General features: G+C 57.8%; 1 protein-coding gene across 1 annotated transcript in view; it reads left to right on the top strand.

Moving 5' to 3' along the window:
• LOC119093012 (RNA pseudouridylate synthase domain-containing protein 2) overlaps positions 1-18672 on the top strand; it is a 58579-nt gene that overhangs the window by 33607 nt on the left and 6300 nt on the right. The window contains exons 6-7 of the mRNA XM_037215904.1: positions 229-337; positions 10822-10933. Coding sequence (XP_037071799.1) covers positions 229-337; positions 10822-10933 — 221 coding nt within the window. The remainder of the gene's footprint in view (positions 1-228; positions 338-10821; positions 10934-18672) is intronic.

Consider the following 18672-nt stretch of genomic DNA (forward strand, 5'->3'; position numbering starts at 1 on the left):
CAGCGGCGACGCGCGTGGTTCCACGTGTCATCGGTGCCGGTGGGCCGTGCCCTGCACTAAGGACGGTGCGCGTGGTTCCACGTGCCACCGGTGCCGGTGGGCCGCGCCCGGCACCAGCGGCGACGCGCGTGGTTCCACGTGCCGCCGGTGCCGGTGGGCCGTGCCCTGCACCAGGGACGGCGCGCGTGCCGCCGTGTGTGACCGGTGTCGCTCGTCTGCCCCGGTCAGGTGCACCCGTGCGGCCGCTACAGACACAACACGGTCGTCTTCATCCTGGCCAAGGAGCACGGACTGAAGAACCTGCGCACCATCCACCGGCTGGATCGCCTTACCAGCGGTGAGAGAAGAGGGGCACCAGAGGCGATAGGGGGGGCGCAGCTTAGACTCATGAACACAGTATCACTTGCGTGCAGCTAGCTTTATGAAGTCGGGATGTAGCCAAGCTTTTCTATTTTCGTGGTATGAGCTTGTCTACGACTAACGTCTTAGTTTCACCGAATTCAGTCATCATTGGTCTGAATGTGTAGGTGGACGATTGAGTGCGACGTTGACCCCCCCCCCCCCTGCCGAGATCGGAAAAATAAAAGAGCAGGTGACATCAAATTTACAATTCATGTAAGCCCGTGTGTGCATTCACTTCTGTCAAATTTAGAGATACTTACGTCATAACCTCTTGGTCAACTAAGGTCAAACAAAGCCACCTCAAGATCGGTGTACGGAGTGCTCTTAGACCTCCTTTGACCTTCACGAAGTCCAAGTAAAATGCCTGTTGACATTCCTGTTGTGTCAGTCTGTTGCCGTGGCGGGTTTTGATTTTCGAGGATGGGTGTTGATTGTGACCCATGCTACGTCTTATGAGTGTGGTACGAGTGCATCTTGATCCTGGATGCCTACAGACGTGCCCAGTAGAGGCGAAAGTCACGCTGCCCCCCCCCCCCCCCCTTCCCCACATGATTGAATGCCATCTCACTTTGATGGCCTGGGGCATCGCCGGTTTACTAAAAAGGCAAATTTTAAAAAGGGTCTGCCAACTTTCGAGCACATCTCCAAAAACCCTCTGGTGACACTTCGTGACCATTTATGTCAATAATACCACTGGGAGGGCCTAAGTGGCGCCGATGGCACTGCAGCGCGGAAGATATAGTGAGTAAATGGATGTTTTTGGTGCTAATTATATATTTAAGAAGTTAAATTCGATTATTGGTTTTGGTGCTGCTGAAAAAATATGCCAATGGACCTTGATTATTGCCTTTGATGTTGCTGATGTAATGAGCAAACGAACCTTCCTTATTGCTTGTGGGGCTGCCAATGTAATAAGCAAATGGGCTTTGGTTATTGCTTTTGGTTCGGCTGATATAATAAGTAATTGCATTTTGATAATTTTCTGTTCTTTATGATGCGGTGAACGTGTCGGCAGAACAGTACGCTTATTTTTAATCATTGTAGCCCCAGATTTCGTTCCTGGAATTAGCGATCTTGTGGCACACAAGACATTCAAGTCAGATGTTCGTCGTAGCCTCTGCGGATATGCAAGCGGGACACGTCGGCCCTGATTAAAATTTGTATGCTCAAGATAGAAACACACTTGTTATTAGGTCAACATACTAACGATCTAGACATTAGTGCATATAAATCGTGTCAGTCATAATGCATTCCTTCATTTATGGGTATGAATGGCGACAATAGAATTGAATGCTTATGATTGGCAAACGGACATGATAAGTCATTGAGTAAAGGCTGCATTGGTGAAGGTTTCAACACGTGAGGTTCTGGACCACGTAGTATGTGGCTGCTACCTGCGTTTTTAACACACACTTGCGACGAACTGAGCATTCAAGTAGACAATGTTCCCCAAAGCCGAAGTGCGCTTCGAGAAGAGTCACTGCCTTGCTACTCGCCTTAGGGCAAGAATCAAACTCATTGTATGGCGGTTCGTTGAATTTGCATAAGCATAGTCTCATTTTTGGGCGCGTTCTTTTCTGCAAAAGGTGTGTTTCGAGCTCTCACAGCGTTCTTTGCATACACCTTTTGATCAGTCTGTGTGTTGCGAACGTCACATGAGACCTGCATTCGACAAAGTAAAGCGAATAAAAGATATTAGTTCTATTGGTACTAGCATTACTTACTAGTGCTACTTACTGTTGCTACTTAGTTCTACTATTACATAGTGGCGAGCGCTTAATTCAACGGCATTTCTTCCGCCGGTGGGGTTATTTTAAGTGCAAATTCTGGGTTACTCGGAAGAATTTCGAAAAAAGCTTGCGTTATGGACCAAATAGGATACGTTTGGTATAACTATGACTGAAAAGTACAACAAATATTTCATTCTCCCTTCGATTCAAGCCGAAGCGCACGGGGGGAGTGCAATGTTAATTCGAGAAATAGCGGTACACCCTCGTGACTGCCCCCACTGGACTGCCTCCAGACGCTATTTGGACCGCGTGAACCGTTTCATATATCAGCTACCACGGCTGGATTTCACTGCACAGAGAACACGCGCTCGCCGCTGAGTACGCGCCGCTTTTCTTCATTTCTACGTAACGAATTCAGGCGAGAAAACAGAGGCCTTTGCGGGATGCCTGGCTTGACGCACCGCTCCCATTCATCGGGTTCAGTTCCCGGACAGGCGACACGAATGCTGGCCGTGCAGTACAATACTTTTCTGCCCCGGCGGCATGCGGAACCCGCCCCAGGCAATGGCGTCTTCTGTCTTCTTTTCGGAGCGATGCGTGCCGCGCGGGTGGGCTGGGAGTTGCAGCGGCGGTATTCTCTTCCAATCAATGGACGGAAGAAGGAAATGCGACTTCGCGGCGGCGGTGTGGGCGAACGTCGGCGTGGGCCTGGAGAGGACCCGAGGCCTGGAGAGTCAGGATCGGCTTCATGCTAGGATCGGGCCGTTGCTGTCGCTGGAAATGTTCGGATCGCGTTTGAACGGTCATTTGAACACTAGCGGAAAACTTGACGAATGTCGTGCAAGTAAATAAAGATACGAGTGGTCAATCGTTAAAGAAAACGCATTTCGGGACTCGTTAGAATTCCTTTTTAGTTGCATTGATATCGATAAACTGTGCTCATTTTCATACGAAGTTGAGAAAGAGGTTTATGAATATCCACATGCTTAGTCTGCTCAGTTTTACGTACTCGGTTGCCTGAAGGTCTTCTCCATGTAGGATGTAATATATTTATGATAAAGGCATGGCCTTTATCATGATTATGATAATGGTATGCAATTATTCAAGATAATAGTACGGCCCTGGACAGTGCCGTAGCCAAGGGGAGCTTTGGCCCCTGGAGGCAGGGGCGTGGTTTCGCAAAATGCACCAAAATGAGTGGGGTGGGGGCGGCCGTACAGGGAAAAATGACTGAACTTTCCCACAAAAATACGCCAGCGATCGGGCTGCTTCCCGGATTTTGCTCACTTCCCAAAGATTGGAGCCGGAGCGCCCCTTCTTCCCCAATTGAACACGAGACCACATCCTTGACTGGAGGTGACAGCAACTCCCTCTCTCCTTTGGGCCCGAGTCTTTAATACTTCTTGGCCTTTTCAGGCACCTAAAGCATAAAAAGACACGGCCCAAGGGACATCAGAATAGGATCCCGAGCCTAAAATGCTATTCCAAATAAAAAAGAAACTGTACACCTCCAGCGACAAAAAGGGACCCGTTGGCTGGAAGAGCCCCTGCCGCCGGATTCGGCCCCCTCCTGGGCAAAATCCTGGCCACGCCACTGCTCCCGGAAAGTATCGACGCGCGGACGGGACAAAGGCACTTCCAGCCGGAGATAAGGATGAAGATGAAGAAGCGAATGTTTCGCCGTAGACCATTTCAGGTGGGAGGGAGAGATAGAGGAGATCGAAAGCGAGCCCTATTTCTAGATGGACACGAGCCGGATCACCGCCCGTTGACTGGTCGGTCACCAGGCGGCTCCACCAATCAGGGCTCAGATTAATGGCCTCGACGGCATGGTTTGGACGTTCAGTTTCCGGTGCCTGTTACTGATGGAGATGGACCCCGACGACTCTGTGTTGGGCCAGCCTTCGCAGTCTCAGAGTGCTGAATGGCACGCCATCGTCTGGCACTGATTGCGGTGTAGTTTGAGATGCGAAGCGCAGCATCCGACAGCGGCTCGACGAGCATCTGCGAGGCGCTGCACGCAAGGTAAACTCCTTTGGCAAACTTTTTCGAAAGCGTACCCCCAACGAAGCTTTTTGGCAAACTTTCTTTTTCAAAAACGTACGCCCAAAGTAGCGAAAACATAGCCCGCGTCTTTTTGGCTTGAGTATGCGTAGCAGCGGCATGACTAACTTAATCACCGAGTTAGATGATGGTGATTTCGTTTCTTCATTTTACAAAAAAAGAAAGTTGCGGTCAGCAATTCTTTCCGTCGACGGCAAGTCACACCCCATTTGTCATTCATAGTATGCTGGAACATCCAATTTCAATATGTGTGTCAGGGCTCTGGCATCTTATCAGGATATGATGTGATGAGAAGAGGACACGGCAGCTGCCTGCGCAAAGTACGCTGGACGGTGGCGTGTAATGAATAACAAGTATAGCACGTCCTTCAATACCATGCAGGAAAAATGCAGTTGAATGCGTCTGCGGTCATCGTGGCTGAATTTTCTGTCTACAGCAAGACCTTGCTGCAGACATCATGATCGTATCATGATGTCTGTCTGTCATCTGTCATGATGTCTGTCTGTCATCATGTCTGATCATGATGATGTAGACATCATGATCGATCGTAGACGATCATGGGAAATTCTTTGAGGGTAAATTGTCTGGCAACATGCTTCGAACCACTTTAAAATCACCATATTTTGCGTGTCATGTGGCAAATCTCTGGAACCGGCCGATACCTATGCTGCTTTTAGTTTATGTGTGTGTGGCTTACACGGGCACTTGGGCTGTCCGAAGTACCTGTGTATTTTGGCTGATGTTTTCAGAACAGCTCCAACAGTTGGCACACTCTGACTGAGCTGTTTTCTCTAACCTCGTCAGTGGCGCGGCTCTGTAAATCTGTTTGGAAATGAGACAAAGCTGGCACCCCCCACATGCCACTCTGCGAAATTCCGAAGAGATAAATGTCATTGTATGCTGTTTTCAAGGAGACCTTGAGGAAAAAAGGTATTTTTACGCGTCGTTCGTCTGTCTACTGGACACGGTACCTTGCTGTGGGCGCTTCTCCGTCTGTCCACCCCGTCGCCACACACACTCCACGGCTCTGTCGCGGCTTGCCCGGCCTCATCGCCGGGTCCTCCCAGCCTACTGTGCCTCGCGCCGCACCTGGTGTCGGCCCCACTCGGCGGGTGGTCCGGCACCACTCGGGTCCCGACCACTCGGCACCACTCGGGTCCGGACCACTCGACACCACTCGGGTCCGGACCACTCGACACCACTCTGGTCCGGACCACTCGGCGCCACTCGGGTCCGGACCACTCGGCACCACTCGGGTCCGGACCACTCGGCGGGTGGTCCGGCACCACTCGGGTCCGGACCACTCGGCGGGTGGTCCAGCACGATGGGATTCGGGGCCGCCGTCGGGGCGCGTTTTTGCGAGCGGCGCCGCGGCGACGGCCGTGTTTTGCCGACGGCTCCCTGGAGTCACGGGCGCCGCCGTTCCCCGGTGACGTCGCGGCAGGCTCGGGCGTGACCCCGCTGTCGGTGCGGCGTGATATTGATTGCGCACGGTACCCTTGACCCGCCGCCGGCGCTGTTTTGACTCGTCGCGACCGGCTGCCGCTCTGAACCGGTGCGGTCACTGCACCCGGTGCGCGGTGCTGTTCGATGAACCCCGCAATGTTGAGACCTTGAGAGCGGTATAGCTCTTCAATCCCTCGTCATACCGGGCAGAGCTATCGACTGTCGCGGGATGCAACGCGGCGTATCGCTGGTGGCCGCAGCCGCGTAGTGAAGCTAATGGGCGGCCGCGTGCGCTCCTGACTAAGGGGCCGCGCGCTGGACTAAACAGCTCCGAGCGCACAGCAGGAGCAGGCTGCCTCCCGGATGCCCGCCAATGCCGGCGATTGCAAAAATAGGCTGTTAGCAGGACACTGGAAGACGGCCATTGTGCTGATGTCTCGACCTGAGGCAAGGCTGTGCAACTAGCTCCTATGTCAGGTTTACTCGGTGGGGATTGGCATCGATTGGTAATGCTAGACAGCTCTTCTAGTGTGTTTTCATTGTACCCAATGGTGCTATCAGTTTTAGGGTCAGATTCAAGTGGTGGTTTGCTTTCGGTCATCGCTATTTGGCGTGGGAAATTGTCAAGAAACCCTCCTGAGAACTAGGTCCTCAACTGTTGCTCAAATGAATATGTCATGTTTTACGAAATCTCCTAACGGGTCGTGTCATTTTGTTGTGTATTGCGACAGAATGTCACGGGCAATCAGCCCATCAAAGCGCTTGGCCAGGCGATGGCATGTTGTGATGCCATATTCATGTCCGTTTGAGAGTCATCCGTGGTTAGATGACTGAGTGGATCAAACAGCCGGTTTGCAACATATTCTTTCTCTTTTTTCCAGTTTCCAGTTTTCAGCTAAGTTTTCAGTTTAGCTTCCAGTTAAAAAACAAAATATTTCCGATATGAACTGGTTTTCGTCACGCCGTAATGCTCGCTGCTGAACCATTACGGAGTGTTTTGGTCTGTTACTGCTTCTAAGCGGTGGCGAGTTGTCGTTAAGTCTCGTCCCTCGTGAACTTCACTACACATGTGGACCCATGGGTTCATCGCAGGTACATCTGGAATAGGACCGATGGGCGCCGCCAGGCTGCTCAGAGCTTACGCCATGCGCTGCTCGCCTGGTTCTTCACGCCGTCCGCTGCTGGTCTGGTCCCTCACGCCATTTGCTGCTGGCCTGGTCCCTCACGCCATCCGATGCTCGCCCGGTAGTGCCTCACGCCGTCCGTTGCTGGCCTGGTCCCTCACGCCATCCGATGCTCGCCCGGTAGTGCCTCACGCCGTCCGCTGCTGGCCTGGTCATTCACGCCTTCCGATGCTGGCCCGGTAGTGCCTCACGCCGTCCGCTGCTGGCTTGGTCATTCACGCCTTCCGATGCTGGCCCGGTAGTGCCTCACGCCGTCCGCTGCTGGCCTGGTCATTCACGCCATCTGAGGCTCGCCCGGTAGTGCCTCGCGCCGTCCGCCGCTGGCCTGGTCATTCACGCCATCCGAGGTTCGCCCGGTAGTGGCTCACGCCGTCCGATGCTGGCCCGGTCCTTCACGCCATCTTAGGTTCACCCGGTAGTGGCTGACGCCGCCGGCTGCTGGTCCGGTCACTCACGCCATCCACGACTGACCCGGCCTTGCCTCACGCGCTTCCCCGGCGACCGAGCCTCAGAAGACGCCAAGCGCGTCGAGGCTTCACGGGGACGGCAGTTGCGGCGGCAGGCGGACTGCGGAGTTGGCAGGCGAACTACAGACCTGGCAGGTTGACTGTGGACCTGGGAGGTGGACTGCGGACCCGGCAGGTTGACTGCAGACTTGGCAGGTTGACTGCGGACCTGGCAGGTTGACTGCGAACCTGGCAGGTGGACTGCGGAACTGGCGGGCGGACTGTGGAGCTGGCAGGCGGACCGCAGAGCTGGCAGGCGGACTGTGGAGTACAGCAGCGCTGCGCCGCATGGGGAGAACCCCCGCTGGCACCCTCTCACGAGGGCAGCACGCCCATGAAGCCGACGGAGGTGCCTGCGAACGGCGGGAGACCTCCGTCGGTGCCGGCTCGCAGCCGTACGCGCCCCGCCGTCACGCTCAGGACGCGCCACGGCCGCCAGCCTTGTTAGCGGTCTGCTGCCTGGCGGCGCGGGATCGTCATGGCGACTGTCCGCACGCGCCGATCGCCGGCGGATTTCCGCCGTGAATAGGCTAAATCAGGGCGTCATTGGGTCATGGCGGCGGCGGAGCTGATGGTAGTGGGGCCGCTCGGCGCGCTACAGTCGCTCTACGGTGTTTTTTGGTCGCTGGAGCCGGCGGCGTTAATGTGCTTCCCCGTGTCGAGCCAGCGTCTAGCCACGACTGTAATCGCCGGCTGGGTAGCAGCAACGCAGCCCATCTGGCAGTGGCGGTCTGAGATGGCTTCATGGTCATGAGATGGCAATAGCGTCGGCAATATCGGTCTGAGATGGATTCACGGTCATGAGATGGTAATAGCGTCTGGCAATATCGGTCTGAGTTGCCGCCATGGTAATGAGATGGCAATAGCGTCTGGCGATATCGGTCTGAGATGCCTTCATGGTCATGAGATGGCAATATCGTCTGGCAATAGCGGTCTGAGATGGCTTCATGGTAGTGAGATGGCAATATCGTCTGGCAACATCGGTCTGAGATGGCTTCATGGTAATGAGATGGCAATAGCGTCTGGCGATATCGGTCTGAGATGCCTTCACGGTCATGAGATGGCAACAGCGTCTGGCAACATCGGTCTGAGATGGAGTGGCGTGGCGAGCTCCGGGTGTCGTCACCTCGCGCTCGGCGCGGGGATGAGCGCGTCCGAGCGAGGCGCGCTCGTCGGCCGGGCGTGCTCCTCCACGTGAGTGGCGGTCTCGTGTGAAGCACAGGTCGTCTGGCGGAGAGCCGGGCCGCGGCGAGAGGAGAGCGGGGGTGATCCGGCTCGAGCCTGCACCGCTCGCCGCCGCACGTCCGGCAGGCGCGGCGCTATTGATCTGTTTGCGCCGCATGCGTGGCGCGCGGCGCCAGGTGACAGACGGACGCCGGAGGCCCGGCCGGCGCGCTCCGGTCAGGGCGGCCCGGTCAGAGCGATTGCCGCCGCCGCCGGCGTCGCGCCGTCCCCAGACGGCGAGGGCGTGGTGACGTCACGTGTGGCCGGACGGCGCAGGGCGCTCGGAGGGTGTAACGGGTGTCCAGGGGCTCACCGGGGTGTTGTGATGGACGTGCCAGGTCCGTGAGCTGGTCCCCTAGGAGGGTGTGATTCTGACGCCGGGGGGACGGCAGGCGGGGCTGGCGGCGGACCCAGACCTAAAGCGGCTGGAGTCTGCTGACTAATGAAGTCTGGCGTCTTGTTGACAGTTTGCGACCCAAGGGCTTTGATCACGCTACGCCGGTTAATGCCAAGCAAGCGGGAATGGTTCTGCTAGGTTTCCACGGTCCGCATGAGTTCGCACCTTTCTATATGACCAAGTCTGAGGTTGAGAATAATGGGAATTCTCAAAGGAACTGGAAGTGATGTTAACATACGCGACAAGCTGCCATGATGGAGCAGCGTTCAGGTTTGGATTGTTGGGGCGGATGGCCGCTGATGTTGGCATCTTTTGGTCAACCTCAGCAGTCGATGTCATTTATCCATTGAAATGGCATCTGCCTTGGTGTTCCACGAACGTCTTTGAGAGTGTTACACAAAGAGACAGTCTGAATCCTTTGAAGCATTGGCATGGGTTTATGCCGGATAGTCTATTAAGCCAATGACTGTGACCACGCCCAAATACCGCTTCAGGAATGTGACCGTTTCTATCCCAATTCGTATACAATCATAGCTTGCGAGCGAAAATTCAAGAAGCGGACTATAAAAGAAGCATCGTACACCTCGGTCAGTGGCCTCTGCGAATGGCCCACAAAAATGATCATGCATAGTGACCTGCTATTGCGTGACCATCGCAGCGCGAAACCATTGGCATGCCACCGGAAATCGATACCTCTGTATTTGAAGAACAAGCCAGGTAAAGCAACCCCTGCGGAGTCCGTCGCACCTCCGTGCTGTGGCGCGACGTGCTGTGCAGGTACTTGTAGATTGCGCTTGAAGATCATTCCATCAGGCGCGTACCGTGCTGGTCGTGAAAGCGTGCGCCCACCCTGCCCGGCCGCGTGGCATCGGGTGCTACACCGGATGCCATGCACCAGAGGTGTGACCGCCGTCAGACGGAAGCCGGAGCCGGACCGGTGCGATTGATGCCGCTGGGATCGGTCCCGCTGATACCATCCGGATCGGTCCCGCTGATACCATCCGGATCGGTCCCGCTGATACCATCCGGATCGGTCCCGCTGATACCATCAGGACCGGTCCCGCTGATATCATCCGGATCGGTCCCGCTGATACCATCCGGACCGGTGCGCCTGATACCATCAGGCTGGGATCGACCTGATCGCGCGCGCGTTGGGCGGCTGGACGGCGGCGTTGTGGTAGTCCCATTAAAGCCCGATGCTACGGCTCGTTGGGTGGTAATGAAGCTATGCATTCAGAGTGTGGCGCTCAACTTGGGGGAGGATATTGTATTGCCCCCCCCCCCCTCCCGTTTCCGCCGCCGGGCTTAGTTGGCGGTCATTATGACGCCGGAATGGATCATTGGCATGGGAGTGCTGAGGTCTGCTATTGTCGAGCTAAGGCAGCAGCGGTCCGAGAGTCTTTGCGTTAATGAACGGTGTGGCCGGGCTTCGGCTGTTCGGGGCACAGGTTAACGTCATTATGGCGCATCCTGCCCCGGTATGTGTACTCGGACGGATGACCGCTGTTTAAGTTAACTGATCTCGGTCTGATATGACAGTGGTAATAGCCTTATTCTTCGGAGAAAAATCAGGACAATGGAGATATAGATAATGTAGATGAATTCACTTCTGCTATTTGTTTCAATAAAATCATGTTGCCAAAATATCAACGCATCTATATCTCCATTCTCCCAGGTTTTCTCATAGGAATAAGGCTATTACTACCGTCTTATCTTTGTGAATATGCTCCTCGCAAATGTACTTAACAGCTTATATGACCTTGACCTGACTTGAAGTTGTAGGGATTTGTTTTGCGTCAGTGGTCTGGTCGAGGATTTTGTCTGCCTGACACGTGCGAACTTTGTTGACCTGACCTCTGACCTGGCAGGTCTGCTGATGTTCGGCCGCACCCCGGCCAAGGCGCGCGACATGGAGCAGCAGATCCGCACCCGTCAGGTCACCAAGGAGTACGTGTGCCGCGTCGAGGGCGAGTTCCCCAGGTCAGTGACCCGTCGTGCGCACGCGGTCGAGTCGAGCGAAGATCCGTGGATTCCGTTAGCCGGCGATGAGCGACGATCTCAGGCGAGCTGCTGATGGACACCGCGAAGCCCATTTTGGAGACGGGAGGCGACTCTGAGCGGCGCCGGCCCACCCTGGTTGTGCGCCAATATGTTGCCGCTGCAAGCGACACGCAGGTCCGGCGTGCTGTATTTGCATCATGCATCGCGGTCGTGATCTCGCTTGTTACATTGGGTCAGTTTTGCTCCGTCACGAAGACAGTGGCCCTGACGGGCGGCCGGCGGGCTGTCCTCGCCAGCGCCGCGAGATACGCGTACGCTGCGCATTTCCCAGCAGTGGCAGGGCTGGGGCACCGCGGGCGTAGCAGCGACGAGCTCAGCGCCAGCTCCGCCTCTGAGCCTGCTCAGCTCCCTGACAGAACAGCTCCAGCTCCCGGTGCTTGCGGCCGAGGGAGCGGTGAGGGGGAGGGGGGTGGTGAGGGGGGAGGGGGTCGACTGATTCGGTCGGCGTGGCCGTGGATCGGGACCGCTCCGGGCGGCCTCAGTCAGGGTCCAGCCGTGGCGTCGGTGCGGCCACCTCGGACAGATCCAGCAGGGGCCGGCGTGGGGCCCTGCTGGGTCACAGTATGGCCACTCGTAGATTAATGATACTGCATGCCCCAATCGGATAGTGTGGTGGTCACGTGCGAGGGCGCAGGCAGAGCAAGACTGCTTTTAAATTATCGTAAAAATCCCCAGCTTGGGCGTCCAGGTCTGGTTCGGCCTTCGTACCTCCTGGAAGCTGATATCTTCGCATTCCCCAATCGCACGTTCACGATGCTTTCAGCAACATAATACTTAGTTTTGTACAAAGGTTTGCCGCGTGGGCTGTTGCGCATTTGCGTACGAGCCAAGGTAGATTTTTCCTGCATCGTCACAAAATCACCACGGTTTTACCTCCCCGTTCGCTTCACATGTCGAGCTACAGTTATTAAGACGCAGGAAGACTGATGAGTGCAGGGCCGAGACCGGGTCGAGATTTCTACGTCCCGGCGTCATAGCGGCACGGGACAAATCCGTTCCGTTCTGACGATGGAAAAAGCGGGCAAGGGCGTCAGAGAAGTGTGATCGACGTGCAGACAGACACGCACTGTCCGGCGCGAATCATGGATCTGCTGTTGTAGAATGCTGTAGGGAAGAATGTCAGGTGCGGGAAACCAGAAAGGGCAAAGATGCGATACGAGCCGCTCAGTTGGGGTACATTTAACAGCTGCAACTTAACAACAGCCATCAAAACTGCCCGACCAATAGGAGCGTTGGTAATTGGCCAGGAAACGGCCTTCAAGAACTGATTTTGAATGTAAGTCGCTGAAGCCTAAACTGAGGGAGACGGGACCATGCGAGATACACACTCATATTGTCTTGTTCACTGTCACCAATACCCACCCAGCAGATAATTATCTAAACAATGCGTTAATGACAATTGCCAAGCCGTATGTAACTGCCAGCTCATCGACGTGATCGTCTGAATTGTCGGCCCCGGCCTGGCTCAGCCAGCCAATTTCAGTCCGGCGCTATTAGTGAATCAGCGCCGTTATGCTGCAGTAGTGAGCCCCACCGCCTGTTTAATCCTCATGAAAGGTGGGCTTCCCAACGGACCAAACCCAGCTGGTATTAGTTGCCGAATATGTCCGGTGCCATTAGCTGAGCCCACATTATATGTACCATTGTGCTTGGTCTCATTTCATTACCATTAGCTCACGCAACATGATCACGATATTATATGTACCATTGTGTTTGGTCTCATTCCATTACCATTAGCTCACCCAACATTATCAAGATGTCAGTTTACAGCTATCTATCCTCTGCTCCGCCTCGCTCGTCCTATGCCACACAGACCCCGTCGCTGGTCGTAAGCTGACGAGCGCATGTTGTCCACTGGCACCGCTAGCAAGCTTCGTTTTGCGACTCCGTTCGTCAACGCCGACATTTCGCCCCGGCAGCCAGCCTGCGCACGCCGAGTGCGCCGTTATTGTGTAGTTGATGCGCGCTGGAGAGCCGCCCCGCCGGACGCTCGCCGCCGCCCGGCCGGCCGGCGCCGGGCGGATAAGGCACGGCCAGCGCGGCCGTCTCCGCGGCCCGACAGCGGGACCTGCTCGATCGCATCACCGGCGCGGCCGGCGGGCCGGGGCGAGGCGCGTGCCCGATCGCGATCGCCCCCGCCCGCCGCCGCATTGTTGGTCGGCTCGAGGACCCGTCGGCGTCCGGTGGGCGCCGCCGAGGGCACCGGCGCCGGCACGCGCCGCCGCTCGAGGGGCGCTGCCGGGGCCGTTAACGAGGCCGCAGCGGCGCCGCTGGTGCCCTCAGCTGGCGCCCCGGCGCCGCTCGCCAGAGTCTCAGCTGGCGCCTCGGCGCCGCTCCGGAGTCTCAGCTGGCGCCCCGGTGCCGCTCGCCGGAGTCTCAGCTGGCGCCTCGGCGCCGCTCCGGAGTCTCAGCTGGCGCCTCGGCGCCGCTCGCCGGAGTCTCAGCTGGCGCCTCGGCGCCGCTCCGGAGTCTCAGCTGGCGCCCCGGTGCCGCTCGCCGGAGTCTCAGCTGGCGCCCCGGCGCCGCTCGCCGGAGTCTCAGCTGGCGCCAGCGGAGCGCTCGCCCTAGCGGACGCGGCGAGGTCACTGCTGGCTGACACGACCGGCGATCGTACGTGTGCGCCCGCGGAGAGCCGCCGCTGAGCGATTCTGCCGCCGGCGGCAGGTGGAGGCTTACGTCGAAGTGTCCCAGGCTATTGAGCAACTTTGTAATTCATTCGATAAGTTTGAGCGATTAGTGCTCGGTGATTTTATGCTGAGCGGCTTTGAGTTCGTCAGAGCTCATTGGTACGTGCTCAGTCTGATCGCCTCTGGATTCGTCTAGCTTAAGGCTTTAATTGCTTCGCGCCACGAAGCCAATCTCGTGTAGGGGCGCGGTTTTGTTTTCGCATGCAGGCCGTGCACGATCTTGAATCGGACTGGGTGTTCGTCTCGGCCCGACTTGACGCATTCCCTCCCGTACCTTTGTCGCAGACTTTGCTGTGGTTGCTTTTCCGTGTAAGCCTCGGTTGACGTAACGCCTCATTTGCTTGGGACGTTTGTGTAATCCCAGCGCGTTTCGTCGCACTCCGCGGATCCTGGAGGACCGTTTTCCATCCTCTAGTCAAGATTGACGCCGTGCAGGTCCGATCCTTTTGTGACCGGGAAGTACATTGAATCCTCCCAGTTCCTTTTCTTCTCCCGCACACCCGAGTGCACCTTCTCTCCCGGCTGCCCTTCCCTCGTTCCTGCTGAGACGAGGGGAGGGCAGCCGGTCTCGGCACTGAACTCCGTACAGCCCGGCCGGGCCTAGGTGCGCACCGCCCTTGCAGCCGGGCCGCGCCAGGTCGTCTCTCGCCTGACTGCTGTCGAGGAGCGGCACGCATGAGCACACACGCCTCGGCGAAACAAAGCCCGGCTCAGCGCGGGCCCGCGCGAGTGCGGAAACGTCCATTATCATTCTCGCCTCTGCCCGCCAGCCGAGCCCTCTCGCCAAGCCAAGCACGGCGGTGCTGCGCATTGTGTGACGTCACGCGACCGGCGAGCCAATCAAAACAGGCGCGGCCGGGCCGCGCGGACACGCAGGTCCGGCGGCCAGTGCGCTTGTGTTGGCCCCGAGCCCTCGAATGGACAGGAGTGGGCTGCGACTATTCGGCCGCCGAACAGGTGCAGGAACTCGGGTTGTTTAAGCTATGTTGATGAATGTGGGGGTGCTGATGATCAAACAGTAGATGTGTCGCCCTCGATGTTGAGCGCGGTAAATCCCTCGCCCGGAAGGAAGGCGAAACCGCGCATGGGGGAAAACTGACCTGAAATAATGACATGAGCTATCAGGTATGCTTTTCTGCACGAAGGAAGTCACAAATGATGGTGAGGGCGGGGGGAGCAGGAATATTTTTAAAACCCATTTGAACTTATTTCGTTATATGAACCGCCATCGGGCTTGCGCAACTCGTTCAAGGTTGGAGTGGGTCAGCAGGCGACCTTGACCCCCCTCCGAGTAAACCCCGTTTTTTGTTTTATATTTTGCGGTCGTTTTGTGATTTCAGTTAATCATACCATGAAATTCCGCAACTCACTTAACTGTTGTCACATGATCCCCAATATTCCGTCACCGTAAATCATCGACGGTGATTACTCATCGCTTGATGGAACTAGCCCGACACACCTGTTTACAGATAGTTATACATTAAGCGGGAATCACCTGCCAGCGCACACACCAAAATACTGTGGCGGCGTTCGTGCACGCGAGAAGCGCCGCTGCTAGGTTTGAGGCACCACGGCGCTGCGGCGGAACAAATCGGCGATGTCCGTTCAACTCCCAGAGTTGGTCTGCAACTGGTTCTGAAGGTGGCTCAGGGAGTGCTGACGTCTACGGGACGCCGCCGCTGCACCGGAGCAGCTGAAAGGAGCCACGCCGCCGCCGCAGTCTCTGTCAACGGCCAAATCCTTTGAATGCCTGTCGGGATTCTGCGCAGTTTTAAAGTGCATCATTCCGGGAGAGGGAAGGCAATTTCTAGAGCCAACGGGGGGAAAAACCAATCAGACTGATCGAAAACGGCGGCGCGAACGCAGCGATGTATGATGTTGTTGCACGGTGAGATGGGTTGGGAAACTTGGGTGAATCCCGCTGTAGCATCTTTTGACAAACAAAGTCCTTGTGATGTCGGGATGGAGTGGAGCAACGCCGTCAAGCCTGACGCAACGCACGGCTGAACGAGCTATCCCACCAGCCATGGGCTCCTATTCCTGGAACTACCACTACACACCTTGCGACAGTCAGCCGTAGTTGCCAACTGCTCGCTAGACACCAGCTGTGGCGTGTTGGTGCCGCCCACACCCCCGCCACAGCTGGGTGCAGCCTGCTCTTAACGCGAGGCTCGGTGCCGTCCTCAGGCATGCGCAGAGCCAACGGCACTGGCTCATGGCAGCCGGTGCCGCCTACCGCCGCACTATCAAGCGACTGAATCGCCGACATGCGCCAACATCAGGCGTCCCGACCTGACACCAGGCACTCGGTGTCTGTCCAGGCGCCAGGTGCCCGGTCCTGATGCCAGACACGGGGTGTCCGTCCAGACACCAGAAGTCCCGTTCTGACACACGTGTCCCTGTCCAGGCACTAGGTGCCCCGTCCTGACACCAGCCACTGGGTGTCCGTCCAGACCCTAGGTGTCCGCCTTGACACCAGGTGTCCCGTCCAGGCACCAGGTGTCCCGTCCTGACACCAGACACTACATGTCCTTCCAGACACCAGGCGTCCCGTCCGGACACCAAGCGTCCCGTCCAGGCACCTGGTGTCGCTTTCAGCTGTCCGGTAGCTGTCCTGCAGTTCCATGGCCGCCAGCAGCGCAGGCTAGGCGTCAATTGCCGGCCATGCCATCACAGCACACCTTCATCCAGTGGACTGTTGTCTGCAGCCGTCTTCAGCTGCCACGCCGTCTGGTTGTGCGGCTCTTAGCGCCTCCATCCAGGCCTACCAGTGCAGCGGCACCATATACAGCTGCGCCTTCCGCTGGACGTACGGTCCGGCCGGTTCCTCCAGCCCCCAGCGGTCTGGCGCGAACGCGAGGCGCAATAGCGGCTCTCGACGCTCCTGCGCCCAGACTTGTCATGCCTTAGCATCGGAAGAGTAATGGAGCCGTTGGTGCTGGCGCCCACTGGTGTGCGCACTGCGCCGAAAATCAGCGGTTCCTGGGTGCCTGATAAGATCAGCGCTGTGATGAAACATGAAGCGCCTCATGCGGGCGGCGAGTGGACCGCCGCTCGCCGCCGAACCGCTAATCGAGTCGGTCAAATATGCAGGCGCTGATTCGGTCCGGCGCGTCTCGTGGGCTGTTTTTCTGACGATCGACCGGCTCTGGTCGGGCGGAGCGGCCGCAGGTACTCAGCCCGGTGCTGGCGCGGCGCCGGCCGGACCGTATTGACCTAACGTGCCGCCGCCGACTGGCACGGGTGTCGCCGGCCGGCCGGCGCCGCGCCCGGGCGGTGATTAGACGACGCCCGCGGCGCGGCGCCGAGCGCCCCGGTCGCGCCGCCGCCGGGCGCGCGGCAATCGCGCCGCGGCCGTGGCGAACGAGGCGCGTCCGTGTCATCCTGCAGTGCGCGAGGTACTACGTCTGGGAGAAGGCGTGTTTTGAACGTCGATATGCTGTTACCTGCCACGCCCTTTACGGTGTGTGACGGAGACCAGCGTTTCGGCGCGATTGTGCAGGGTCAGAGGATGTGCCGCGCTCCTGGACGCACTACGCCAGAAACAGTGTTCATTGCGCAGTTTGCGGATCAATAGGTTCTCCGGTGAAAACCCCAGGACTTGATCCGCCGGTGCGTTGTCGATTGCCGTTTTTGTCGTCACTGGACGGCGACATCCTGGATTGTGCATCACGAAGGTGGTCCGTATAGTATGACACTGCGGCCGTCCTCATTATACGCCTAGCGGTCGGGAAAAAGCTGGGATCAACCTCTGCAGGTTCTCGTGTATCATTGCGAGATTTTCCGGACGCAGTAACTTCAATCACTATCATTAGGCGCACGGGAGCTTTAGTATCCAGTTTCTCGAGTACGCCGAAGCCGTAGCTGCACGCTCCGCCCGCTGGCGCGGGCTGGTGTACATCCTTGCTTGGTCTGTGCTGTCCCTGTCTGCTGGTCACATCACGTCGGCCGGGCTATCAGCGCGAACCATCCCGCCGCTTGGTGCCGTGCGCGCGCCGGTGCCCAGCCGGTGCGCTATCTTCTCCGCCGTCTGCTACCCCGTGCGCCCGACTCTCCGCCGGGTTCGGGAAGCGGCAGCCTCCATGGCGGCCACTCCGCTCCACCGCGTGGTCACCACAGAGCGCCGCTTGGACCACCGTTGAGCAACTGCCAGACTGGCACTGGGCTGGGCTGGGCTGGGCTGGGTTGCTGAGAAATGTGTTCTGAAGCGAACTTTGGTGCGCCGTAGACGGAGTGGTCAGCGATACGAGCCGTTCTCATTGGCCCCTCTCGTGCAGTGAGGTGCTCTTCTCTTGATCCTGTGGTCTCTTCTGCCGTGACCGGCAGACCCTCGCGGGGGAGGGGCAGGGCTTTGGCTGCGGTCCTTCGACCGAGAGGAAAGCCTAGGTGGGGCGCCGGGAGTGGCGTGTCCGGGAGGTCCCGGGTTGGTCTGGGGCTCGGGCTGCTCCGTCGGGATGATCTGGGGCCCGGGCTGCTCCGTCGGGCTGATCTGGGGCTCGGGCTGCTCCGTCGGGCTGATCTGGGGCTCGGGCTGCTCCGACGGGCTGATGTGGGACTCGGGCTGCTCCGACGGGCTGATCTGGGGCTCGGGGTGCTCCGTCGGGCTGATCTGGGGCTCGGGCTGCCCGTCGGGCTGATCTGGGGCTTGGGCTGCTCCGACAGGCTATGTCTGGGGCTCGGGCTGCTCCGTCGGGCTGATCTGGGGCTTGGGCTGCTCCGCCGGGTTGATCTGGGGCTCGGGGTGTCCCGTCGGGCCGATCTGGGGCCCGGGCTGTTCCGTCGGGCTGATCTGGGACTCGGGCTGCTTCGCCCGGCTGATCTGGGGCTCGGGGTCTAAGCGGTCGGCCCTTAAGTCATGTGTGTGGGCCCCCAGGCCCGGCGCCTGAGAGGTGGGTCCCCTGACCTGATGGGTGGACCCCGAGGCCGTGGTGCTGAGGGGTCAGCTCCTAGCTCCGGCGACTGCACCCCAAG

Source organism: Pollicipes pollicipes, unplaced genomic scaffold, assembly GCF_011947565.3.
Source record: "Pollicipes pollicipes isolate AB1234 unplaced genomic scaffold, Ppol_2.1 Scaffold_3812;HRSCAF=4468_pilon_pilon_pilon, whole genome shotgun sequence".
NCBI classification, from domain to species: domain Eukaryota; kingdom Metazoa; phylum Arthropoda; class Thecostraca; order Pollicipedomorpha; family Pollicipedidae; genus Pollicipes; species Pollicipes pollicipes.